Consider the following 26529-nt stretch of genomic DNA (forward strand, 5'->3'; position numbering starts at 1 on the left):
ACTTGGCGGTGCTTCAGCTCCTTGAAGCAGTCCGCGCCGAGGATGGGTGGCCCCGGCTAAAGGCGGTGATTCTCCCAGCCCGGCTTTCACACGCCCCTGCGTGGCTTTGCCCCTTTGCAAGAATCCGCGTGGGTAGGTCAGCGAACGAAATGCCAGCTCTCTGTGTTAGAGCCACAATTTTGGACAAATATGTGCAGTGTACTGGAAATATGAAGAACCAATTCCTTTATGTTGAATTGAGATATACCAAGCCATTGAAAAACAATTTTTAAACAATGACTTAATCAGATTTGCATTTTAAAAATACAGTTGTCTATACTGCGGAGAGACTGGATTGGAATAAGGCAACAGGGAATGGGGCTGACCAGCAAGGAGGTTTTGCTATCATCCAGGTGAAATATGACCGTGGCCTTGACCAGAGATTAAGTGGACAATTAAGACATCAGAGACAGAATCCACAAAACTTATTCATGCATTGGATTTTGGTTACTCCCTTTCTTAAAGTGAATGGTGAGGAAAAGAAAGGAAGCAGCAGTGGGCCTCAGCATTCAAAATGAATGATGGTGCGATTTATTGATATAAAATGTGGGGGACAAATTTGGAGCAGGGGGTTAAGCATTCAAAGTCCAGAGAAATGAGAGTGTGTGGTAGGCTGAATAATGGCCCCCGAACTCGTCCAGCTCCTAATTCCCAGCCCAGTGACTACATCATCTTCCGTGGCAAGAGGAGTTTTGCAGTTGTGATTGAATTAGGATTTTTAAAAAGAGATTTTATTTATTTATTTGACAGAGATCACAGGCAGAGAAGCAGGCAGAGAGAGAGGAGGAAGCAGGCTCCCTTCTGAGCATAGAGCCTGATGTGGGGCTCCATCCCATGCGGGAGACCCCCCCATACACACAGTCCAGCAAATGTATACCACTGAGTGTGAATAGCCCCAGCTCACACATTCTAGAATATGGTTTTACTTCATTTATCACTTGTACTCAAGTCTCAGCTCCTATTCTCACCAGTTGAATAAGGGGAATGCCCTAAAAGCTAAGTATGTTTCTCATTTTCCAGCAGTTTCCATGAGGCTCTCTCCCAACACTCTATTGCAAGAAATATTTATTTTGATCCTTGTCACATCTCCTCTTTAATTTATCCAATACCAAGCTCTCAAGAATCTGATACCATCCTTTTAAATTAGTCTCCACAGAGCAATGGAAGGAGATGCCAGAGCATAGTGGGCTGAGCAAAAGGGAATAGAAGATCCAACTCCCCAGCCTCACATCACAGGCTATCAGAACACACACTCATTTTCACTTTTTGCACAGATATCCCGACATTTGCTTTCTCCCCTCATTCCTTGAAGTTCTAGTTTCCACCTCACAATAACCTTCTCTGCTCTTACCCCTGTCACAGTCCCTAGACTCACAGAAGTTAAGGAAATTATACAGGCTGGAGATGGGTATTTGGGTGAGTGACAGTGGGGGGGGAGAGTGGAGGTTGAGTTAAGTTACCCGATGATGTTTTCATCATCTGCTAAGAGAAGGAAGGAGAATAGAGATGAATGTAAGATGGAGTAGATGGCTTGAGGTGAACAAGCAGATTAATTTAAGGAATGAAAACAGTACTGATTATGAATGAATAAAAGATACTGAACAGCATCCCAATTCTGGGTATGTATCCAAAAGGATTGAAAGCAATGTCATGAAGAGCTATTTGCACGACACTGTTCATAGCAGCATTTTTGCACAAGAGCTGGAAAGTGCAAACAGTCCACATATCCATTGATAGATGAGTGAACTGAATGTGGTCTATACATGCAGTGGAGTGTTATACAGCCTGAAAAAAAAATTCTTCCACAGGCTTCAGCATGGAGAAACCTTGAAGATATTATGCTAAGTGGTATAAACCAGTCACAGAAGGACACTGTATGATTCCACATATATCAGCTTTTTTTTAAAAAAAAAATTTCATTTATTTATTTGACAGGCAGAGATTACAAGTAGGCTGAGAGGCAGGCAGAGAGAGAGGAGGAAGCAGGCTCCCCGCTGAGCAGAGAGCCTGATGCAGGGCTTGATCCCAGGATCCTGGGATCATGACCTGAGCCGAAGGCAGAGGCTTTAACCCACTGAGCCACCCAGGCGTCCCTATATGAGCTATTTAAAGTAGTCAAGTTCATAGAGACAGGAAGTAGAATGGTGGCTGCTGGTTGAGGGCTGGAGGGAGTGGGGAATGTAGAGTTAGCATTTCAACTTTTTAAGATGAAAAAGTTCTGGAAATCTGTTGGACAACAATGTGAATATACCTAACGCTTCTGAACTGTACACTTAAAAAATGGTTAAGATGGTAAATTTTATGTTCTGTATATATTTTAAAAACTCAAAGATGCCAAACAGAATAGTCTAGGAGAAGATGATGAGAGAAATTTGTGGTAGCCAGTGAGCAAGATTTTATTTTCTCAGTAGTATAAATGGTAGACCAAGGAAAATTGGCATTCGGATTTTGACAGTGGTGGAGAAGGGCTGGGGAAAGATGTTGGATGGACAGATAGAAGAGAAAAACTTGATGATGAGGGAACAGAGTTTGTGGGTTGAGAACTGGCTGAAACAACAAAGTGGTGAGATCCAGAATGCATAAATGTTAAATGAGGAACTCTAAAAACCCTCACTAAATGGAACTGAAATAAAAACATAAAAGTTAAAACCCTAAGAATTCATTCACTGTAGCAGAAAAAAATCACATAAGGCAAGTGTTTTTGTTAAAAGATAAAATTTATTTGAGTCACTTCTATACAGATTTTTAAAGGAACCAAAGCTCTGATAGAACTGCCAAAGAAGTCTCCAAAGCCTGCATCTGTACACCAAAACTGTACAATTAAAACTTGACTCTCATAATGGAAAAAAAATTGTGCAAATTATAATTACTGATTAGGGAAAAGGCAACGTGGGGGGAAAAAAACCCGTCAAACCAAGTGGAAATGAAAGAGAAATATTCAGCCATATGAGAGCAAGATGTATGATTAAAATAAAATTAGACTTCTCAACAAAAGTATTTCATAACAACATGAAATATTCTCTACTTGGCTTAAATGATTAAAACCACACTACAACCAGAAGTGTGTGATAACAGTAAGTATACTGATTGCATAAGAAGAGTGGCGTTAGAGGACAGCTCTTTCTAGCACCTTCCTTAAAATGGTGTTATTTTTGGAGTTATGGGTTTATAGCTATAGCCTGATGTCAAGCATATTGTGGGTGAGGCTTCAGAAAGTCCTTGAAGAGCATGTGGCGGTGAAACTGGGCTCCCTTCTTTACTCTCAAGTGAACTTTCTTCATTCTGCTTGAGAATAACTGCATTTGGGAAATTATAGTTATGAAGTCATTTCCCTGATGCTGAGGCCATACGCCTAGACTTGCGGAGATGAAAATGGTTTCTTCCCAACCAATGTTCCAAACAAGAAGGCACACTGAAAGAGAGAGTTTCTGTCAGGAGGCAGCATGAAGGGCAGGGGTGTAACTCAAAGTTTAAATAATGACAGCATTCACCTTCTCTATGTACCAACTCTAAGTGCCATCACCAATAGAGCATTGAGCCTCTTAGAAGATATATTTTTTAAAGAGGCCCCTTTCTTCAGATAACATGATCTGAAGCAAATAATAAAGTTTATTTTGATAAATACAAAGAATAATAAATGAGGGAGAAATCGAAGCAAGAGTTGCATTCTTACTCATGCATTCATTCAACAAATATTTAAGTACTAGCATTATTTTGGACGCCCCCGTGGTTTGGGTTTATACATCACTCTGGCCTGGTCTCCCCTGTTCTCTTTTGTTTTTCTAGAACTCCCCAGCACCAGGCGATCTTTTCTTCCTCAGCAACCACAGCAGTTTTTCTTTATCTTGTTTGTAGTAATTATTCTTACACTATGGCATGTAGTGTCTTTTTTTTTTTTTCTGTATCAAAATAAGTTCCAGGAGGACAGAGGTGGTATCTTTATACTTTATAGACTATGTAAGAGAAAGCAGTTTGAAGACAGATTTGAGCTTGAATTCAAACCTTTGCCTATTACTGATTCTGAGACTGTAGCCAATAGGTTAGCTTTGGTTCTCATCTTGGATGTTATATGCTCCCTTGGGCTAATACCTTTCACTGCGGTAATGAGGGCCGACACAAGGCAGGAGGGAGGCTCAGCACAATGCCTGGGCATGGCAGACCTCCAAATGCTCACCCCCACTCCTCCTGGGGACATCAGGGGACCCTTCATGTTGTCAGTCCTGTTTTCTCTACTCTTCATCATTCAGTCTTCAACCCCCATGGTGACTCTTTAGTGCCCTCTCCTTTCTCCTTAAATCCCTACCATCTCCTTTCCCAATCTTCCTTTCAGGTGACTGTTTTGCTTTCTAGACACTGAGAAAACAGGGTGGTCAGAAGAGAATTTTCCTCACATGCATTTGCCATCACGGCTTCCCCCTGCCTTTGTCTATGCCTGTATCTTCTACCTTCTCTCCTGTTAGGGAGGCCACACTGTGATCTAAGCTCTGCCTCTCCAGCTGGAGCATTTGATCCCCTCCCTTCTTGCTTACCCAGATGTTGCTCCAGCAATTCTTCCTTTTCCTTCCTGTCATCATTCCTCACTTCCTAGTAGATCATGCTCATCAGCGTATGGAAATGGTGGCCTGACTGCGGATTCTCCATTTTTAATGGATAGTTCTTTTGACCTTACTTGTTAGTCTTGCCATCTGTTCCCTTTACCATGTCTCTTTGTAGAAAACCTCCTTGAAAGAGGAGTCTATAGTTGAGATCGCCAATTTATCTCCTTTCATTCTCTCTTAAGCTGAATTCAATCAGGAGTTTGCCTCCTTACCCTTCACCGGAATCATTCTTGTCAAGCTCACCAACAAATCCTGGGCTGCTAAACACAGTGGTCAGTGTTCACTACTGCTCTTGGTCCATCAGCAGCATTTGACAGAGTTGATCACTCCCACCTCCTTAAATGTCATCCTTCACATGACTTCTACCACACCATGCTCTTGGCTGCTTCCCCTATACCAGAGGCTGCTTCTTCACTCCTTGGTTGGTTCCTTCTCATACTCCATGTCTTCTGATGTGGAAGGACCCAAGGCCTGGCACATGGACCTTTTCCCTAACCCTTCTCATCCCCTTGTTCATCTTATTTGATCTCATTATTACATGCATCCATATGCTGACAAAGCCCATATCTATGCCCTAAGACCCATTCTCTGAAATAGACTTGTACACCCAACTACCTTCCTGATACTTCTCCTTGGACAGCTATTAGATATCTCATTTCTAACATCTTCAAAGTGAAACTTCTGCTTTTTTCTCCCTAATCTTGCCTTTTCACATTGTCAGTCATCATAATTAATCATGATTCCATCCTTCCGGTCAGCAGACCAAAAAACCCTGCCATTATTACTGCTTCCTGCCTTACGACTGTCAGCAAACCTCCTGTCACTATCTTAAAGATACGTGCAGAAACTGACCTCTTCTCATCAGCCTACTTGTGGCTACTCACAACTTCTTACCTAGATTATTGTGATCAAGTCTTCATTGGCTCCTGAGGTTCCACCTTTGGTTTCCTACACTCAGTTCTTTACACAGCAGTTAAGGTGATCATTCTCCTCTCTGCCTAAAACCATCCTTTGGTTTCCATCTCAGAATACACACCAAGCTCATTATAATGACCTAGCATACTCTATATGATGAGCCTTGTTCTCTTCCTCCCTTTACCTCTCTGCCTTTATCCCTGCCCCTCTCTCCCTTGGTCAGTCCATACTAGGCCACACTGGTCTCCTTGCTGTGCCTCCAACACACCAGGCGCACACCACCTTATGGTCTCTGCACCTGCTGTTCTTTCTTTCTGGGATGTTCTTCTACTACCAGTAAGGCTAATTCCTTCCTTCATCCTAGTCTTTGCTCAAATGCCATTTTATTAGTGAGGGCTTCTCTCCCAACTTCTCTAGCTCCTTCTCCTGCTTTATTTCTCTTCAAAACACGTATCATCTTTTTAATTTTATTCTTAATTATTATGATAGGTTTTAGTATTTGATGAATGGATGAATGAATTAAAAAAACAGGGACATTAATTGGCACTATGATGTAGATAAGTTAATAATCTCTGTGCATGATTACTAAAGATGTGTGGAACAGAACCATATATATTTAACACTATGAAAATTAGTAAATATAAATTGGAGACATTTTAACATAAAAATGAATAAAAATACTTCAATTTCATTAGATACCAGTTTGTCTTCTGATCAGCTTGCTGGGTTGTATGGATCAATAGAGTATACTTCCCGTGTTTCTAAATGAAGATCTCCTTCTTTAGGGATTTGATTTGTATAATAATTGCTGGATGGAAAAAGGAAAAAAGTAAACTCTTTACTTCTTGGCCATGATCACTACAAATAGGTCACAGTTGTTTGTTTTCCATAATTCCTATCACATGATAACTAAATACTTCTCATGAATAATTCATTTTGTTATCATAAAGATAATTACTATAACCCCTATTATTTGGAAAGGCCCATAAAAATAATTTACTAGGATGCCAAGTGTCCAAGTCAGAAGCTGATACTAGGTAGCTTTACCTCAGATCCAAGACCTTCAGGGATTTAGAACCATGAGCCTCAGCTTGAAAAATAAATCAAAAAGAAGCTTTTATTTTAGGATGTGACTACAAACTTACCTTTTGGGGGACATAGTCCTCCAATCTGATTTAAAGGGAAGTTTTTATATTTGATGTTAAATTCAGAATCCTTACTTAGACTTGATAGCACTAAAAGCTTGAAATAGTTTTTAAGAGGACAATTTTACTTTCACTCCTTGAAAGCCCACATGCTTTACTGTGCTTCTAAAACCACTTAGCCAAAATGAGCAAGAGAAAATAAAATGCAATTACGCTATCATGTAGAACTCTGAAATAAGGTATTACAAAATTACTGAAGAAGAAAGATTTCTGCTAAGGGTACTTAGAGTATGTTGCTCATATATATTTAAGAGGTCAGCTTATAGGTAGGTTATAAGCAGTGTACATTAAGAGTGGTGTCTCCCAGGGGCGCCTGGGTGGCTCAGTGGGTTAAAGCCTCTGCCTTCAGCTCAGGTCATGATCCCAGGGTTCTGGGATCGAGCCCCATATCGGGCTCTCTGCTTAGCGGGGAGCCTGCTTCCCCCTCTCTCTCTGCCTGCCTCTCTGCCTACCTGTGATCTCTGTCTGTCAAATAAATAAATAAAATCTTAAAAAAAAAAAGTGGTGTCTCCCAAATGTTTGGGTGGCTTTTAAACATATCTTGTTACTTAGACAAATTTCTCAGTGACTCTCATCTCATTTATAGAGAGTATTTAAGGCAGCTCAAGTATCTATATCAACTATCAGAAAACAAATTACAAAATCAGTTACAAACTGGAAATAAAATGAGTAAGTAAAGCCTAGGAATGTACCTTAACATACATGTTTAGTTTGCATCAAAGGAGGCAATTAAATATAGTACTTGATATAATCCTATTTGTAAACTTAATAATCTGCCAGGAACGTCAAATTATTTGAGCTCATAGGCATACCTAAAGTTCGCCAGTTTCCTACATGTGTATGCCTTTGATAACAAACTTAGTAGCATAAAGGAAAGAGACAGAGACCACATTTTCTATTTATTTAAATTTTTAGTAACTTAGCTAAAATTATCTTCTGATTTCCTGTGAGGAAACCCATGTAAATGGCAACCCTTTTTTCTTAAGACCCTCTTCTTCCTTGAATTCTATGAAAATCCTCCTTCCTAATTCTCCTCCTACCTCCGACTATTCCTTCCCTCTCCTCTCTTTTAAGCATTACTGTCCTTCTGAGACCTGTTCTCATCCCTGTTTTTACCTTTTTTGTTCTTCTTGGTCCCAAGGCTTCAAATGTGAGTTAAATATTACCTACCTGAGCCCAGGCTCCCCTCCTGAGTCCTACATCGTGGGTGCCCCAAAGTAAGAGGGCAGAACTGAACTCATCTTTCTCTACAAAACTGTCCCTCTCCTCTTTTTGGTGTACCACTGGCTCCGCTCCTCACAAGTTATTCCACTCTTCTTAATAGGGCCGATACCTCTTGATCCCCATCACTGCTGCTTTGTTGAAAGCGCAGTCCTGCCCCTCCTCTTGAAAATACCTATCTAGACATATTATTACTTTGCTTAAGATCCTACAGGACAAACACCAACTCCTTGTCATGGCATACAAGGTTTTGATGATCTAGCTCCTACCCATCTTTCTAGATTCCCCAGTGACTGTTAAATGAAACATTAGTTCCATGGGATGTGAATGCATTATAGGAGAAAAAGAGTTCTGTGGTCCAATTAGCTTGGGGAACTCTGGTTTAAAAATAAAACCAAACATCTTTCTTTATTGTAGGACTTTAAATACACTCTTGGTCACTGTGAATCTTCATGAGAAAAATACTGCATGTAGTACTTCCCAATCTTATTTGCTCACAAAACACCCTTTTTTCCTGAAGTCTTTCACAAAATGAGGGTTATATGTTACATCACAAAACGAGGGTTATATGGTACATCTTTTTGTCAACACTACAGTCTAAAGCATATCATAAGTGTAGACCCTTCTAAGACCATTGTATTATAAGAACTACATAAGCAATCTGATGTAACTGTGAAGGCCCCTGTGAATTGAGGTGCCCAGGTCTGGCGGGCTTAGAACAAACCCCTCAGGTTCACAGGTGCCATCATTACATAGTTTCAATGTAACCCCTTCCTGTCTAATGTCTACACCAGGTGTTTTACAACCGTGAACAATGTGCCAGATGGCACTGATGGCATAAGCCAGGTGACCTGGCATGTTAAAGTAATTTTGCTGGCATTTATGGGTGACCTGTTTGGGGTGAGTTGACTTGGTCACCTCCCACTGGAAGTTACCTGAGACTTGGTAAAGCTTCACCTAATCATCTCCCTAACACTAGCTTGTATAGAGAGATTCAAGAACCTGCGCATACAGAACATTCCCAGGTTGATTCCTGATGGTCTCATTTGCTAAAATGGCATCCTTTGCACTTATCAGAATGTTCTGACACAGGATTTATGGGTCGGAAGAGTCTTTTATGCCATCCCTACACCCAAATCTATACCACCCTCTCCTACAGTCACCATCACATACAGTTACATCAAATTGCTTACATAGTTCCTATAATACCTGATGGAAAGACAAGCCTTTGGGTCTTCACTAAAACTGCTCCTTCCACTTGGAATACTTTTTTCTCCTTGTCCACAGTATCTTGAAGCTTGCTTGAGACATTTCCTTCACTATAGAATTTTTTTTTTTCTGATCAAAATTCCCCTTTACTTGAGCACTTGCTTTGTGTACCCACCAAATACCACATGACCTACTATGGCAATATTACTTTGTAGATTAAAATGTTTAAAAAATTAATGTTTGGGGCACCTGGGTGGCTCAGTCTTTAAGTGTCTGCCTTTGGCTTGGGTCATGATCCCAAGGTCCTGGGATCAAGCCCCATGTCAGGGTTCCGGCTCAGTGAGGAGCCTGTGTCTCCCTCTTCCTCTGCCCCTCCCCACCTTGTGGGATGTGTGTGTGTGTGTAAAATAAGTAAATAAAATAAAATAAAATAAAATAAATAAATAATTTTAAAAATCAATGTTAAAAATAGAAATATATATCTTATTTCTGCATAATAAAACACAATATAACAAAGCATAGAAACCTAGTAATATATTTAAGTAGTCACGAAAACAACCACCAAGTGAGAGAAAAGATTATTTCAAAAATAGAAAGGCCTCAGATGTTTCTGAATGGAACACATTACAGAAAAGATGTCAGTTTCTCACAGACTAATCTATAGACTTAAATGCAATCACAACATATGTTTTTTGGAAATGCCAAATGATTTTTAAAAATCACCTGTTTAGAACAAACAGAAGAGAATAGAAAGGGAAATCCTAAACAATTATAGCAAAGGAGTTCTCAACCTACTATATATTATAACTATAGAAAGCTATATTAATTGAACATAAAGTAATTTGTGATGAAAGGAGAAATCAGTACAGCAGGAAGAGAAGTCCAGAAACACAACATATCAAAATATATTGATTATTTGACATATGGTCAAATTAGGACAAACTTCTTAGAAAGTCATTTGGCAATATTGATTAGGCATCTTAAATGCTCATACTCTTACCCTTAGTAATTCTAGAAATGGTACAGAAATAAGTAGATATAGAAAAAAGCTTATTCAACGGTGTTTCTTGTACCTTTATTATCAAAATAAATGTGGAAGCAACCCATAATTTTCATGATACAGAAATACATAGAACAATATACTATTATATAACTAAAAAGAAAACATAAAGATATAAGAGATGAAGCCAAATTTTAAAAAATTAAAGCAGGAGACTGTCATTTCAAAATTCCAGTCAAAAAGAGAAAAAGATAAAGAATATTTAAGATCAGATAAGAATATATCAAAACACTTGCAGTTGTTACCACTGGGATTTTTAAGTTTTCTATTTTCTAGATTTTTAAAATATATGTCATCCGAATAAACATCATTCAAATAAAATAAGTGCTTAATATTTTTAAAGTTCTCACAGAGGGGGCTTCCTTCTATATGGCACAAGATTTCTTACTCTACACTATAACGTTCATGTCATATGACTTGTACTTCTGAGTTTAGTTTCAGGCAAGTAACCAAATCTTTTGTGCCCTTTGGTCAAGCATGCATTGAACTTACCGTTCTCTGTGTTTTAATATTGTGCATAAGGTGACACCAATCAAGAATACAAGAAGTACCGAACCTGCAGAAAGACCTAGAAATCAAAACAGCAAGAATCAAATGCCAGAAAATTGGGCCCTATGTTCCTTTGAAGTGATTGTGGGGCTATTCCCAATGGTGGGGAAATTGTTATGGGACTTTATCCTTATCCTTTGTTAGCCATATAAATGTTACACTCCTAAATAATCATACTTGGGCTTAAGTTTTTTCTGATTCAGTCCAGTCCACATTTAATCTAAAGCACTAAGCATTTGATCACAGGGGCTGCAGTCAAGTTTCTCTTGAGCTTTTCTTTCCCTTTCAGTTTTATTAATAATATTCTCATTACTGGGATGATATTAGGAGCTCAGGACACAAGGATCCCACGACTTGGCATAACAACATTTAAGTCTCAGTTGGAAAATATATTTTGTTGCAGAATAAGATAGCTTATTTGATAGTACCAAATCATGCAAAAGACCAAAAGTTAACATAAACTCAACTTTCAATTGAAAAACTAGAAGTAAAAAAGAAGCTATTGGAAGTAGCTGGCTTTTTAAATAATTTATTCAACTCTGAAAAACAATCTGAGGGGTTTGAAGTGGCGGGGGGGCGGGGTGGGAGGTTGGGGTACCAGGTGGTGGGTATTATAGAGGGCACGGCTTGCATGGAGCACTGGGTGTGGTGAAAAAATAATGAATAATGTTTTTCTGAAAATAAATAAATTGAAAAAAAATTTATTCAACTCTATCCAAAAGTGTCTGTCTATAATATGAAGAGAGCCTTATATATAAATATTAAAAGAGCCTTCATATTAAAAGAGCCTTAAGATAACAAAATGATAATCTCCTAGGAGTTAAAGTGAAAAGGAAAAATAAGAGACAGGATATAAGGCCTCAAATTTGATACATATATTTTTTTTTATAAAACATCATTAGAAAATTAATTCAAATATTTAAGAAAACTTACCACTAAGAAGAGGAGCAAGTGAGGCTAAGGAGAACACAAAATCACAAAAATATTAGTCTAGTTGCATACTTCAGTGCAGCCCAAAGTCCCACGGTAATATCCCTAAACACAACACTCAGCTTCTTTCTCTCAGAATCTCCTTAAAAAGATGTATTGAGGCCCTGGATTGCATGCACTCTTCCTTCATTTTATTATGTAACAATTCACTGGACATTTAAAAAAATAACACTGTTAAGTTGGGGTAGTTCAGGAATGAAAAAAGCCAATACACTCAACTTTACAATCAGAGATTTCTCAGGTTAGAAGGCAAGTAGTAACTGTTACAACAGGTTGTTCACCATATTTTTTGGAGGTCCTTGTCAAATTGGTAAGTACTTATAAATAATCAAGTTTCAGCAATGGAAATCTGAGCAATGACCCCCTTCAAAATGTAAGATTAATAACGTGACACCTTGCAAGTTAGTACTTCTCTCTATTTTCTTTTTTACTTCCCCCATCCTCAGAAAGTTTTGCTTTTTCTAGAATAAACCACTAACTTCAAATGAGTCCATTACTGTAGCACTGGTCACAGACCCATATCAGTTTAAAACCTAACATCGACAGATACTCCTAGCTCTCTTCTCTCCAGGGAGACAAGTACGAGCCCGGAAGACTTTCGCAGTTACCTGGTGATTTGCAGACAGCCAGGGGCGGGTTCCATCCCTGATCGTCCTGACACTGGCTCTGGGGACTGCCTTCCAGGGTATACCCCTCTTCACACACCAGAGTGACGACTGCACCATACTGATACATTTTCCCAGGCTCCAGACCCTTCTGGATTCCATTCATATACTCTGGGGAGCTACAGTTTACCTCTGAAATGAAAGGAAGCAAATTGAAGCCGGGCCATATTTTAGCCTTTTCTCAAGGAAGTAGATACTTCCCTGAATGAAAGGTTTAGGAAACCAATTTGGTTCATTCTCAGTAAGGAAAGCCTCGCTGTGATAACACAAAAGGACATTCTAGGCAGATTCCTTCTGTGACAACCGTCCATCTCAATCACCTCTAGGTAATTTAAGCCAGACTTTCCTTCTCTGTGCTTTAGTTTCTAAACTAACAGTGTCGGATAATTTTAACAGCCTCTTAGAGAGTGGGTTATATTAAGAATTCTGAATGACTGTCTCATCTGCTCTACTATAACTGTCCATAGGTGAACGTACTTCCTCATTTATTTCTTTCATCTCGAAGCACAGGAGGCAATAGTGGGAGGTTTTTAGATTTGAATCATGACTCTAGGACGTCCCCCACTGTGTGACTTTGGGTAGGTTACGGATCTCTCCGTGCTACAGAGACCTCATCTGTCATATCGGTATAATAACGGCACCAACTTCATCTGGTTCTCAAGAAGATTAATGAGACAATGCATGTAAAATATGTACCATTTCTGGCTTTTGGTAAAAAGTGCTTGATGAATATTGGATATTAACTCGCTACCCCTATTTCATATGCACTATGTTAAAGAAAATGAAATTCTGAAGTCTTTATTAAAAAAATACCCATAATTCCACCACCACTTAGAGGAAATACACTGACAAGATCATTGTGCTTTTTATCAGTATTTTGTCAAATGAACACTTAATGTAACTACAGCCACAGGTAAATTCAACCTGCATTTTAGTTGTTTATTTTGTATAAGTACTTCATTTTTCTATATTTAAAGGGCTACATAAGTGATCACTCCTCAGATAAGCTACACCCTAAGTCATTTTTTCTTATTTTGTGGTAGACTAATTAATGTATTCATCTAATTGAATCAATCCAATTAAATGCATTTAATTAGGGGCACCTGGGTGGCTCAGTGGGTTAAGCTGCTGCCTTTGGCTCAGGTCATGATCTCAAGGTCCTGGGATCCAGTCCCGCATCTGGCTCTCTGCTCATCAGGGAGCCTGCTTCCCTCTCTCTCTCTCTGCCTGCCTCTCCATCTACTTGTGATTTCTCTTTGTCAAATAAATAAATAAAATCTTCTAAAAAATGCATTTAATTAAAGGATCCAATTAGTACATTTATTTGGCTCTTTTCAGTTGAAAGTACCTAACTCACTATCTATTTGGGAGAAATTCGATTTAAAAACAGGAGAATAATAGACACCACACCTTTACAATAAGGGGCCGATTGGCTCCAGGTTCCCTCATGTGTGCAAAGAAGGAGTGCCTCTCCCACAAGCAGGTAGCCTTGGTCACAGCTGTACAGGACTGACATTCCAGGAGAGAATCGAGCTGTATCTCCACCAGTATGATTTCCATTGGGTATCTTAAGTGGAGGTTGACATCCTAAGAAAGCTTAGACATCAATAAAAAAGGATCTTTAATTTAGCACAGAGGAACATATAACCAACACTGTCTGTGGGTGATAGCAATACTGAAAGAAGGTAGGAAACAAGCTAACTAATTGGTATCCAGAAATATTCATTCCACCTAAACCAAGGAGCACTGGACAGAAATTTGCTTTGCCTCCATATTTCATATGGGAGCTGAAGAACAATATCAAAAGTAACATAATGAAACGTCAATGGTCATGACCCACGATTGTAATCTATCAGCTAATAGTATTTTTTTCTTTTCTCTCAAGATAGCAAAGAGAGTAGTTTAAGGGTCTCACACGCCAATGCCTTCAGGAACCAGAAAGTGAAGCCACCAAATATGACAAACCAGAGACCATCTGTCCTAAAAATGGCTGCCATTTCCTGGTTCAAGATATAGGTGTCTTGCAGGAAAACAAAGGGGGTCCCTCGTTGTATTACATATTCACTGTTTATCTTGGGCTATGCAGATTCACTTCAGATGGGTTTCACTTAGGGTGAGATGGATTTGACTTAAGATGAGACTACTGTGCTAGCCAAAGAAAGCCATTCTGGTAAGCTGAATTCAGTTCTTGGGGCACCAGTTGGCAGCCTCTGTTATAGATAGCTACCGACAAGAATAAAACTGCCAAATGATACGTAAAATGACAAGAAAGACAAATCGATGGGTTTGAAGGCCAACATTCCCCTCCGAAAACCCAAAGTTCTCTTTTTGACTGGTTTCACAGCCTTAAATATCTAATTATCAAGCAATATTATTGCCAAACACTTGCCCTCCCAAAAGTATGTGTTTTGTTTTTACTTCTAAATTAGTAAAAAGAATAAATATTAGAGACTCCATAAATTTGGAAGTTAACCATTATCTTCTCAAGTACTTTTGCTCAACACACCTAGAAAGGGAAAGGAAAAAAAAAATCAGATGAGTAGACAAGGAAGGTATCTTATAAAACAATGTGATTGCCTTTTACATGTTTTCTGTAGTTTGAATGGTCAATGCAGATTCAAAGTCCTTTTTCTTCATTCTGGGCAACACCCCATATTATATTCCTTAGAGTATCTTACTTTTTTTTTTTTTAAGATTTATTTATTTATTTGACAGAGAGAGGGAGAGAGCACAAGCAGGGGGAGTGGCAGGCAGAGGGAGAAGAAGAAGCAGGCTCCCCACAGAACAGGAGAAACCCAATGTGGGACTTGAACCCAGGACCCTGGGATCATGACCTGAGCCAAAGGCAGTTGCTTAACCAACTGAGCCACCCAGATGCCCTATCTTACCCTTTCTGATACAAGTCGGTACACCTGGCACCCATTTGTTATTGGTATGACATTTAATCACGTGACTGCCGTTCATGATGAAGCCAGGATTGCAGGCGACATATATTGTATCATTGTGGGAATATGAAGAACGAGTTTTGTTGAGCTGGTACCCATGTTTGACTTCTGGGCTAGGGCAGTGAATTACAGGAGGAGATTTTAAGCACTTTGGGAGAGGTTTAGTCCAAAATCCGTGTCCATCAGAATCACTTAGGCATCGTATATTTTTCTCTCCCAGAAGAAAGAATCCTTGGTCACATTCATAAGAGACTTCATTTCCATATAGAAAAGGTTCTGCCATCACGCCCCTGGGCCTTCCATTGTCAATTGTGGGTGGAGGCTGACAGTGAATTACTGCAGAAGAGATTTAGGAAATTCTGCTTCAGCTAGCACACCAAGGTGGACAGTCTTCAGTCAGGCAAAAAAGAAACTAGGCAACTGCACGTATGACACATAACCATAAAATAATTTAGATTTTTTGAACCCAGATGATGCTTCCTTTAAAACAGTGTTATTAAATTCTCTATGTGAGTAATAAATATTCATTTCAAACAAATTCAGAGAACAAAGTATTAAGAAAGGAATAAATGTAGCTATGTTCCCATAAACTAGAAATATAGGCCATATATATAATTTTTTTTCTTAAATCTTGAGCAGATGTATGGCAAATACTCAGTTCCTACTTGGCGACTTTTTTCCCCCAATGCCAGTGCTGACCAAACACAGAAAGATTTTTCTTATCTTTGTACAATGAAATAGAACACGTACATTACTGGGATAGTTATAAGGCTAGTTCTTCAGTGATCTTCCCTCTCTAACTCCTACTGTCCCACCAATAATTTTTTTCTAACTTACCTTTACAAAGTGGAATCTTTTGGAACCAAATCCTATTCTCAGCATCTTGACACTTCTGATAAGTATGTCCGGTCAACTGGTACCTAGAGAGAGATTATAATGCATTTCTTTTTCCCAGCATCACATCTCTGTAACCTAGCTTCCTCAAACCACAGATACAGGGGCTCTTCTAAATAAGAGCTTTGGCAGACAAGAGCTAAAACTCTTGATCCTTCAAGCAAGAAGACTACTTTAGACACAGAGTTTTCCACAGCAAAGCCATTTCCACATCAAGAAAGGACAGAAGAGAAAGATGTTAGTTAGACCTTTGGAACCCCACATTCTCTGTGAGTGTGATAATGAGGGATGTCTAGAGGGAGTCACCAAGACAAGTTGAGAACAGAATTAATGCATGAAATGAGGTGGAGATCCCTTTTCAGAATGGACCATCTCATACTCACCCGTCTTGACAGGATGTATTAACTGGTATCACATGTGAATGAATGGGAGGTTCTTGAAAATCTTCTCTCACAGGTTGACATGGTGCTTCTAGAAGAGCAAAGTTTGAATTATTTATGCATGCCTGATATCACATAGAAAAACAACTCTGCAACTGAAAGTACCTTCACACCGAGGGGGAGAAGGACTCCAATTTCCTGAAGGCATACAGTGAATGGATTTGTTTCCCACAAGCAAGTAGCCAGGGTCACAGGTGTAGTCTACAGCCATCCCAGAGACAAAGAGGACCCTATTTCCACCTGTATGCCGACCATGATGGAGCCCAACAGGTGGCTGGCAGCCTGAAGAGAAAACTCCCCACGTAAATACCAACAACAGCAACAAAAGGAATTTATACTCAAGAACATTATGTATACAACATCTGACAGCAGAAAACCTGCAGCTTTTAAACCAAAGATTATGAAGCTTTAATTACCAAATGTTTTCTGCTCTTTTGCAGGAGCCAGGCACCTTTAAAAAGGTCCTCTCGAAAACCAAGAAACAGACTCTTAACTATAGAGAACAAACTGATGGTTGCCAGAGGAGAGGTGGGTGGGGGAATGGGTGAAGTACATGATGGGGATTAAGAAGAGCACTTGTGATGAGCACTGGGTGTCGATGGAAATTTTGAGTCACTAATATTACACTATATGTTAACTAACTGGAATTTAAATAAAAACTTGAAATAATAATTAATAATAAAAAGGCCCTCTCATTATCTACCCTGAATAGATCCCTGATCAAGGGGGCATTTACATGAAGAACATATAAAAACCACATAGGACATTGATCAGAGAATGGAAGAAATGGGATAGTAATCTGTGTACCTTTGCCTTTTTCTATGACTCTAGTTTTGGGATGGAACTAATAAATAAGAATAAAGGAGTAAATACCTCATTTTCCCCTTTGGGTCTTTACCTTTTTCACAAACTGGTATTTCAGGATCCCAGGTGCCATCAGCTTTGCAACGAATCTGACTGCTGCCCTTCAAAGTAAATTCATGATAACACTTGAATGTCACACTGTCATTATAGAAGTATGGGGCTTCCTTCCCAGATGTCTTGTATCCATTTTCCACCTGGGCAGGTACACACTGAACAGCAGGGAGGGAAAGTTTGCAGACAGGAGCAGAGCCACTCCAGATGCCCCTCTCTTGGTCATTGCTTGTACAATGGATGGTACTCTTCCCAATGAGGTTGAATTCCACTCCGCTCTCTGGCCCAGGGTTGCATGTGTAGGTGACCGTGGTTCCGTATGGAACATATTCTGAGGAACTCCCTGTATGTGTCCCATCAGAGATGGCAGGAGGCGGTGGGCAGGTGATTTCTGGAGAGATGAGAATTTACTGTAGAATTCTGCTCCAGTATTACACACCAAAGAGAAGAGACAGAGACATCAAAGAAGAGAAATGGAGACACCAAATAAGAGAAATGAAGCTGGTTACGAACCTGTAGTTATCAGGTTTCCTGGAGGATATGGATGAGTTTTGATGATAGGAGTTACATCAAAGCTCATTATGTATATAAAACTTGATTTAAACAGACATCATAGCAAAGATTTTAATAATGGAAATCTTTGTTACAAGTGAACACGTGCCCAGCGATGGGTATGAAGGAGGGCATGGACTGCATGGAGCACTGCATGTTATACGCAAACAATGAATCATGGAACACTACATCAAAAACTAATGACGTACTGTATGGTGACTAATGTAACACAGTAAAAAATAAATAAATAAAAAATAAAGTGCAAAACCAAGTAGATAATAATTTCAAAAAAATAAAAGTTAACATGTTCATCAGTACCATATTGTGAGGCAGTGAAGTCCAGTAGTAAGTTGGTAATTAAAATCATTGTTTTTAAAAGAACCAATAAGTGAATAAAAGGCATGGGGGGTGGTAGAATTAAGCTTTTCTGAGTACCGTCTTTGTGCTGAAGTGATATGATAGGTTAGCCAAGAATCGCTGTCAATTGAGCATCTACGTTTGACAGGTAATTTTCTCATCTACGAAGGGGAGATAATACCATTTAATTTTAATAACATTGAAGTCTTGAGTCTCAGTTTAACTTTCCAGATAAGAGACTGGAATTTCCAAGAAGTTACATAAATTGCCCCAGCTCAAATTAAGCAAATCTGAGTTCAGATCCCACACTAATCCCCTTTCTCTCCACTAAACTACAGCATTCCCCCAATTAAGGATGGTGGCTCATATACTCATTATCCTCCTTATTCTTAAACTCCCAAATCACAAGAGAGAACCAGAAATACATTTAAATTGATTGGCATGCGATGAAGTAGAAAGCGGTGACAGCAGAAAGACAACAAAACCGTGCGACTAGAACTGTTGACAAAGTTAATCAAACAGAATCTAATCTTCGTATTCCCATAACGCGGCCTCAAACAGAAATCTCCCAGGAAACGTGTACATCTCACACTGTGTCAGGTTCTCCGTTACTTTGGCTACTCACCTTCACATAGGCGATTCTCCATAAACCAAGGAATTGCACCTTGGCACTTCTGATAAACACTCCCACCTAACCGGTACCTAGAGACAAAGAGTCATGTCATTTTGCCATCTGGAGACTACTAAAAGCAGACTCACCACTTTTAGGACAAGAAAAAATAGGGACAAATATGTAGCTAGCATCAGCAGCACCCATCCATCGTGTTTCCATACACACAACCATAGCGCAATCAACCCTTCTGCGAATAAGCGACAAGGAAGACTCTTTGAGATAAATGCAGACCACAGAGCTTGTAGTGCGCACTAATAAGCCAGACCTGGTTCAGGCTGAGACAGCACTCACTTACCCTTCGTCACAAGAAGGGTTAACATCTGGTCTAATAAATTGATCCTGTGGTTTGTTAAAGACTGGCTCTTCTATAGGTTCACACTCTGCCACTAAGAAAAGAGACCTGGATGAGAAATCAGCTCAAGGCAAACTCAAAACCATAAAATGTCTGCATTCAAAGCCTGGCACCTTTGCATTGGGGGGCAGTGGGTGTCCACACCCCCTCAGAGGTGCAACGGATGGATTCTTTCCCCACGAGCACATAGCCAGGGTTACAGCTGTACTTTATAGATGTTCCTGGGTCAAAGCGGACCATGTGTCCATCTTCCTTCTGCCCGTTGAGGATTTTAGGAGGTGCTTGGCACTCTGAAGGAAAAGAAAAATTTTCTCATATAAAGAACAGAAAGAAACAAGCAATTATCATTAATGTGTAGCTCAGTTTTGGACAATTTTAGATCAGCGGTTCATCTTTTTTTCATTCCTGCACTTAGGGTGCTGAAGACTTTGTTCAGTTCTAATTCTTCTCCTGTCTCCTCCCCCCTCTTCTTCTTCTTTCTTCTTTCTTCTTCTTCTTTCTTCCTCCTCCTCCTCCTCTTCCTTCCTTCCTTCTTCTTCTTCCTTCCTTCCTTTCTTCTTTCTTCCTTCCTTCCTTCCTTCCTTCCCTCCTCCTCCTCCTCCTTCTTCTTCCTCTTCTTCTTCTTCTTTCTTCCTCTTCCTCCTCTTCCTCTTCTTCTTCTTCTTTTTTTTTAAAGGAATAATCTCCTGTGTGTTTAATGGGATACATCCCTGGGGTGGGGACTTTGCTTTCTTCCCTTAAAAAAAATTACTATTGAAACAAACAGTATTTTTCCCCTTAAAGAAAGAGGCAACTCTGTGATCCCTAATGCTTTTCCTCCAAGGATACTCCCACAAAATGAAGTAATAGTGGTGGGGTGATGGTAAGAAAAGCTATATAGCTTATATTCACCATACGTAGTAGAATATAGGGGACTAGAAACTGGGTAAGTCCTGCTTAAATCCATAACCCTATCCTCTAACACTTAAAAAAAAACAGTAGCACCTTCTCTGAGTATTGGAATACTCACCCTTTTCACAGACTGGTGCCAATGGCTCCCATGTGCCTTGGGCAGTACATCGGATTGCCTTGTTGCCTTTCAGGGTGAAGCCATGTGAGCAAGAAAATACCACAGTGTCATTATAGGAATATTGTTCTTTCTGCCCAGATGATATTTGGCCTCTTAGGATCTGGGGAGGTGGACACTGAACAGCAGAACTAGAAAGTTCACAGCTTGGGGCAGGGTCACTCCAGATCCCAGTCTTCTGACTGTTGGTGATACAATGGATAGTCTTCTTCCCAATAAGGTTGTAGCTCACTCCTTTCTCTGGGTCTGGGTCACAAGTATAAGTGACTGTGCTTCCATATGGAATATTCCCTGAAGAGCTTCCTATAGGTCTTCCATTGAGAATAGAAGGAGGTGGCGGGCACAGAATTTCTAGAGAAATTAGAGAGAAATGACAAGACTGCAGTTATACTGCAAATGAAGAATGCCTCGAATGTTGCTGTACCACAGGGCCCTCCTAGGCTCAGGGACAGTGATACTTGAATCTGTAATATACAGATCAAGACAGCTATAGCAATATAATGCTAAAATTATGATTTAGAACTTTTTTCTTGAGTATATCTACTGGGGTGATCCTCTGATTTCTTCTACTGAATATACAATCCTCTTTTTGTGCCCTGCCTGGCTGGCAAATCTACAGAGCTTTTAGAGAAAGAAGAGCCTAGGAACCCTGTTTCCCTTGAGTAACCAGGGAATAAGGAGGTGGCCGAAGTTTGCTTTAGTGAAAGACCATACTCCTCCAGATGTCTATGTGAGATCTCTGCTTTATCAAATTCTGTATAGTAATGACTGAACAAAAAGCTTTTCGTTAAGACAAGAGTGAAGTGTTCTGTTCAAGGACCAGGGTAGTCATTGCAAACCACAGTTTTCTAACCTACCTTTGCATTCTGGCATCCTGGTCCAAGAAGCCTGCTGTCCAACAATTACACATTGACTGGAAGGTTGGCCTTGTAACCGATACCTGGAGGCAGACGGGACTATTAAGCAGTAGCTGTTGCAGTTAAAATCCAAGGCAAATTCACATAACTGATGTGTATCAACCCCTTTATAAGCATTCTCTCTACCAGCCTCACCGTAGGCTACTCCTGGATTCTCACAGAGGAGCCCTCGGCAGTTGTCACAGCTCACACCATGCACACATAAACCAGATGAACTAAATCTCCAAGGCCCTTCTGACACTCACCCTTCATTACAGTCAAAGTTCACAGTTGCACCGACCCGAAGACTTGGAGGGCTCTTTATCCGTCCATTGAGAAATGGTCCTGGGGGTTCACACTCTGCCTCTAAGGAAATAAGTCAAAGATGAGCAAAATGTGGCAAATAACAGAATAGCCCAAATTCTGTTTTTAAAATTTATTTATTTATTTGAGAGAGAGCATGTGCATGAGTTGGGGGGGAAGAGCCAAGAGGGGGAGAGAGAGAATCTTGAGCAGGCTCCATAATCAGCGTGGAAACAAACTTGGGGCTCAATCTTACAACCCTGAGATCATGACTAGAGCTGAAATCAAGAGTCTGGGGCTTACCTGGCTGAGTCTGGGGCTTACCTCTTCAGGCACCCCAGAAAAGTCCAAATTATTTTTTTTAAGATTTTATTTATTTATTTGACACACAGATAAAGAGTGAGATCACAAGTAGGCAGAGAGGCAGGAACAGAGCAGAGAGCCAAGCAGAGAGCCTGATGTGAGGCTTGATCCTAAGACCCTGAGATCATGACCTGAGCTGAAGACAGAGGCTTAACCCACTAGCCACCCAAAGTGCCCCAAGAGTCCAAATTCTTAAAATCGGTTATAAGTGTAGGTACCTTTACATGTGGGAATAACAGCATTCCACTTTCCTGAAGACAAACATCTAATGGTCTTTTCTCCAACAAGCAAGTAACCAGGTTCACAGCTATAAGTCACAGATAATCCTGGGGCAAAGGGGCCAAACCCCTCCCCTGTGTGAGATCCATTGGAGATGGCAGGAAGCGGTGGACACTCCTGGGGGAAATCTTCATGCACACACATTAGGAAAAAGGCCATCAGATGATACATCCTTTGCAATCTAGTTTTTTACTTACACAGATCCAAATATATGACATATGATCTATGATAACCAGTCATCATTAATTTTCAACTCAGCTTTTTAAAGATCAGACAGGTGTGGCTTAAGTGTATATGTTTTATACCACAAATTGTACATTTTCATTTTTAGCTACATGAATTACATTTGCCTTTTAAAAAAATTTCAATTACCCAAAAAAGCTCATCTTCACCCATACTCTCCTCCTACCCATAGCCTATTCTCTGCACCAAAAGTAGCATATTACTATTTAGGGGGGTCATTCTGCCAGACATTAGTAATATACCTTTTGGGGATCCTATATGTGTTACATATATACACATATAGCACGTGTATGTACATGTACTTAATACATATTACTCTATGCCTTTTCTTTGCTTAATAATCGGTTTATATTTTTCCATGTCAGTACATATAGATCTATCTAAATCTTTCTAAAGGTTTGTTTTCCATGGTCACCCCATTTTGTGACTCTCTTAAGACCTTCCCTACCTCTAAGATTAATAAATGTTTATAGATAGATCCATATTTTTCTAATGATTTGACAGCCTTTTCAAGTCAATTGATTTAAAACTGATCAATACTGTTTTTTATTAAGAAAACAGCTAATTTTGTCAAGTATATATATTGCCTGGCATATATATACACATACACACACACACACACACACACACACACACACACACACACATATGTGTATATATATGCATGCCAGTCCCTGTAATTGAATAATTGAAATTCAGTTTTAGGTTTCAACAACAACATAAACCAAACCAAATGATAAGAAAATGGTTTTCTTTTGGGAAAATGAAAATGAGTGTCTCCTATTTTCAATGTTAATTGACCTGAAATGCTAGGACTTCCTAGGTGACTTGGACAATAGTGAACCACCTTACAAAATATTCAAAGAGGCTGCAGATAACAGGGCATTGTTTCTGCCAGGATAGCCCAACAACTCTTCAAAGATGAGCTTTAAATCCATTGGGTGTATTTTGCTATTAGATCCCACATTTCTTCTCAATTTAGCAGTAACCCAGATATATAATTTAAAACCATCTGATTGCCACATCCCAAACAACTCCGACCCCCAACCTTGTGAGACTTATTCCATTCAATTATCAGGTATGTTCAATCACATTTTCCCATTATTTTTTATTCTACTGATGTTTGTTCGATGAACATTTACATCCTTCTAGGACTAAGTAAAAACAAGAAACCATAATTTTCACCTTTTCCCTCCTTTCCACTCCTACCATTCACATATCTACATTGTTCTTCCTTCAAAACAAAAACTTGATCTGCAAAGAAATGCAAGGTTCCAGCCTCCTCACTTAGCTTTATGTTTTGTTTTTACTTACCACTCTCACAGGTGGGTAGTGGTGTTGGCCCCCAGGTTTTATTTGCTTGGCACCAAACAGATTTATTTCCTTTCATGGTGAAGTTGGTATTACAGGTAAATGTCACAGAATCACCATGTCTGTATGGTGGTCTAGATTTTTTATCTCTGTATCCTCCTGGTACTATCGGCTCAGAGCAGAAAGAATTTCTATTATACAATTCACATACAGGAGCAGCTTTATCCCAGATTCCTTTCACTTGGTCTTTACTTATACAAAAAAGGCTTCTTTCTCCAATGAGGCGGAAGTTACCTACACAAGAGTACCTTACCACAGTGTTAAGATATATGGGACCAGAAGAATAACTATTCCGACCATTTTTGATAGGAGGAGGAGGGCCACAAGAAATCCCTGAAAAGTAAACAAGGCAATATGTAGTCATACTAATTCTGACAATGAAAAGATTTAAATTTAGATGAAAGGTCCAAAAATAGGTCCTGTCACTTTTTCAGAAACAGACTTAGAAATTTGTATGATTTATTTCTTACTCATAGTCTGTCCTTATCCCCAGCCTCTCAGGATCTTACCTCTCTCTCCCATCTGCAGCAAACAAATCAACTGGTCTATAAATACCATGCTGACCAACAGTAACAATGAAACAGAATTTATCCAATAGTTTAGAGTCTCATCAATTTTTATAGTGAAACAAAAGGCAAAGAGCACATAAGAAGAATCTTAATAATATGTTAATCACATGTGGGGAAACACCATACACTAATGAAATTTGGTTTTAATAGACTTAGTTTTAAATCCCCACTGTCATTTAATAGCTGTGTGACTAGGCAAGTCTTACCCTCTCCAAGCCTCAATTTCTTTGTCTATAGTATAATCCAAGCTAGTTCATAAGGTTACAAGAAAAATCCAGTGAGATAAAAGTACCTGAAAATTACAAGAATGATAACTGGAACATGCTAACCATCCGATGCCTGTTTCAAACATACAGCTGGGGCTACACGTGGTGAGAATGCATTTTGTCTTACTACTGAAGATTCTGCAGCCTCTCTACTGATCCTTTGTTACCCTTTGATGTTGGACCCCTTTGAAAAAGCCCACAAGAAGTGATCAGAGGTTTTGGATAATGACATCATAGCCTTTATTTACTTGTCCTAATACACATGAAGGATATTGCTACAGCTGTGTTGATGTATGCACATCTTTCCTGAATGAGTCTCAGAATAAAGGGAAAACTTTCAACATCCAGAACATCTGGTTGATTTCCAGCGAGCTCCACGAGTTGCTCCTCAGTGGAGGAACTGGCATAAGAAGACACAGCCAAACCATTTCAGCACCTCAGTGCTACTCAGTTTCAGTAGGGAGAATGTTGAGAGCATTTATCTTTATATATATAGAATACTTGATACAATATATAGTCAATTCAATGAATTGAGTTTTGGTCTGCATCCTAGATCATACAGAAGACTGGCATACATCTATTCAAAGTACACATATGTATAAGATGTTATGCATGGGAATACACCAAAAATCAGAGGACAAGATCTGTACTTTATTATTTTTGTTTTCTACTCACGTTCACAGACAGGAAACGTATTATTCCAGAATACTCTCATTCCTTCTGAGACACACTGACTAGAAGACTGGCCACTTAATCGGTACCTTAAATAATAAGGGGTAGCAAATCATCACCAGAACAAATAAATTTTCAGCTGCATGGAATTAATCACTTCTCTCAAGTGTGCAGTATTAATGGCCTCTATTGTTTTTTTGAATCATCTCTGGCTTAAGGAAAAAGTCAAAGATTGTGAATCAGCTCAGCTATGTCATGACTTCAGACCAAGTTAAAAGAAACAAACAAACAAAAATCCTAATGATAATATTATCTTTTTGATTTCTCCCTTTTCTCTTTGGTATCTAAATGTTAAAATACTCTTGACCATTTAAAAAGAAAAAAACCTCAGTTCCTACTGACAAAAACATCAAAGACCTTGTTACCTAAGATACACCACAAAGTACCTCCTCTTACTGAACCCTCATTTTTCTTCATAATAGGAGCCTTAATTTTTGACCCCAAATTTTGCTTTTTCATATGATGAAAGGACAATTCCCAGCTCTCTCTGACCATAACAATACATACAGTTGGACAAAAATCAATAACATTTGCTTAATATTAGAATTATTAGCCATACAAGGTAAAGAAAATAAGAGGAAAAGTCATAAAGAGAAAAAAAAATTAGCTATCTTTAAAGATCATTGTTTGCAATGCTTAGCTATGAGTCATAGGTCTCAGTTCAGGCCCTCTCCCCTCACACTCACCCCTTATCACAAACAAATGAAACCACTGCCCCAAGCTGGAGATTAGGAGGAGTCACCACATGGCCATTGAGAAGTTGGTTTGGAATGGCATTGCATGATTTTGCTAGGAAAAAAGAGACAAGGCTGGCACATGAGGAGTCAGGAAACAGTTGAGTTTCCTTAAGATGGAATAAAGT

General features: G+C 39.3%; 1 protein-coding gene across 3 annotated transcripts in view; it reads right to left on the reverse strand.

The window, feature by feature from the left end:
* The window catches only part of LOC122918733 (complement receptor type 2-like), a 173475-nt gene that overhangs the window by 135141 nt on the left and 11805 nt on the right, over positions 1–26529 (reverse strand). The window contains exons 2-20 of one of the 3 annotated variants that reach the window (XM_044267506.1): positions 24044–24433; positions 22426–22614; positions 21808–21907; positions 21503–21585; positions 20589–20996; positions 19693–19869; positions 19523–19613; positions 19180–19256; positions 17629–18036; positions 16836–17012; positions 16674–16761; positions 16234–16316; positions 15340–15732; positions 13862–14047; positions 12395–12583; positions 11730–11753; positions 10740–10815; positions 6252–6360; positions 2745–3451 (exon numbers count right to left, since the gene is read on the reverse strand). In XM_044267506.1, coding sequence (XP_044123441.1) covers positions 6267–6360; positions 10740–10815; positions 11730–11753; positions 12395–12583; positions 13862–14047; positions 15340–15732; positions 16234–16316; positions 16674–16761; positions 16836–17012; positions 17629–18036; positions 19180–19256; positions 19523–19613; positions 19693–19869; positions 20589–20996; positions 21503–21585; positions 21808–21907; positions 22426–22614; positions 24044–24433 — 3233 coding nt within the window. In that variant the 3' untranslated portion in view covers positions 2745–3451; positions 6252–6266. Of the gene's footprint in view, positions 1–2744; positions 3452–6251; positions 6361–10739; positions 10816–11729; positions 11754–12394; positions 12584–13861; positions 14048–15339; positions 15733–16233; positions 16317–16673; positions 16762–16835; positions 17013–17628; positions 18037–19179; positions 19257–19522; positions 19614–19692; positions 19870–20588; positions 20997–21502; positions 21586–21807; positions 21908–22425; positions 22615–24043; positions 24434–25610; positions 25697–26353; positions 26457–26529 lie in introns of those variants that run through there. The other 2 variants (XM_044267507.1, XM_044267508.1) reach the window with 2 other exon arrangements.

Source organism: Neovison vison, chromosome 10 (genome assembly GCF_020171115.1).
Source record: "Neovison vison isolate M4711 chromosome 10, ASM_NN_V1, whole genome shotgun sequence".
Taxonomy (NCBI): Eukaryota; Metazoa; Chordata; class Mammalia; order Carnivora; family Mustelidae; genus Neogale; species Neogale vison.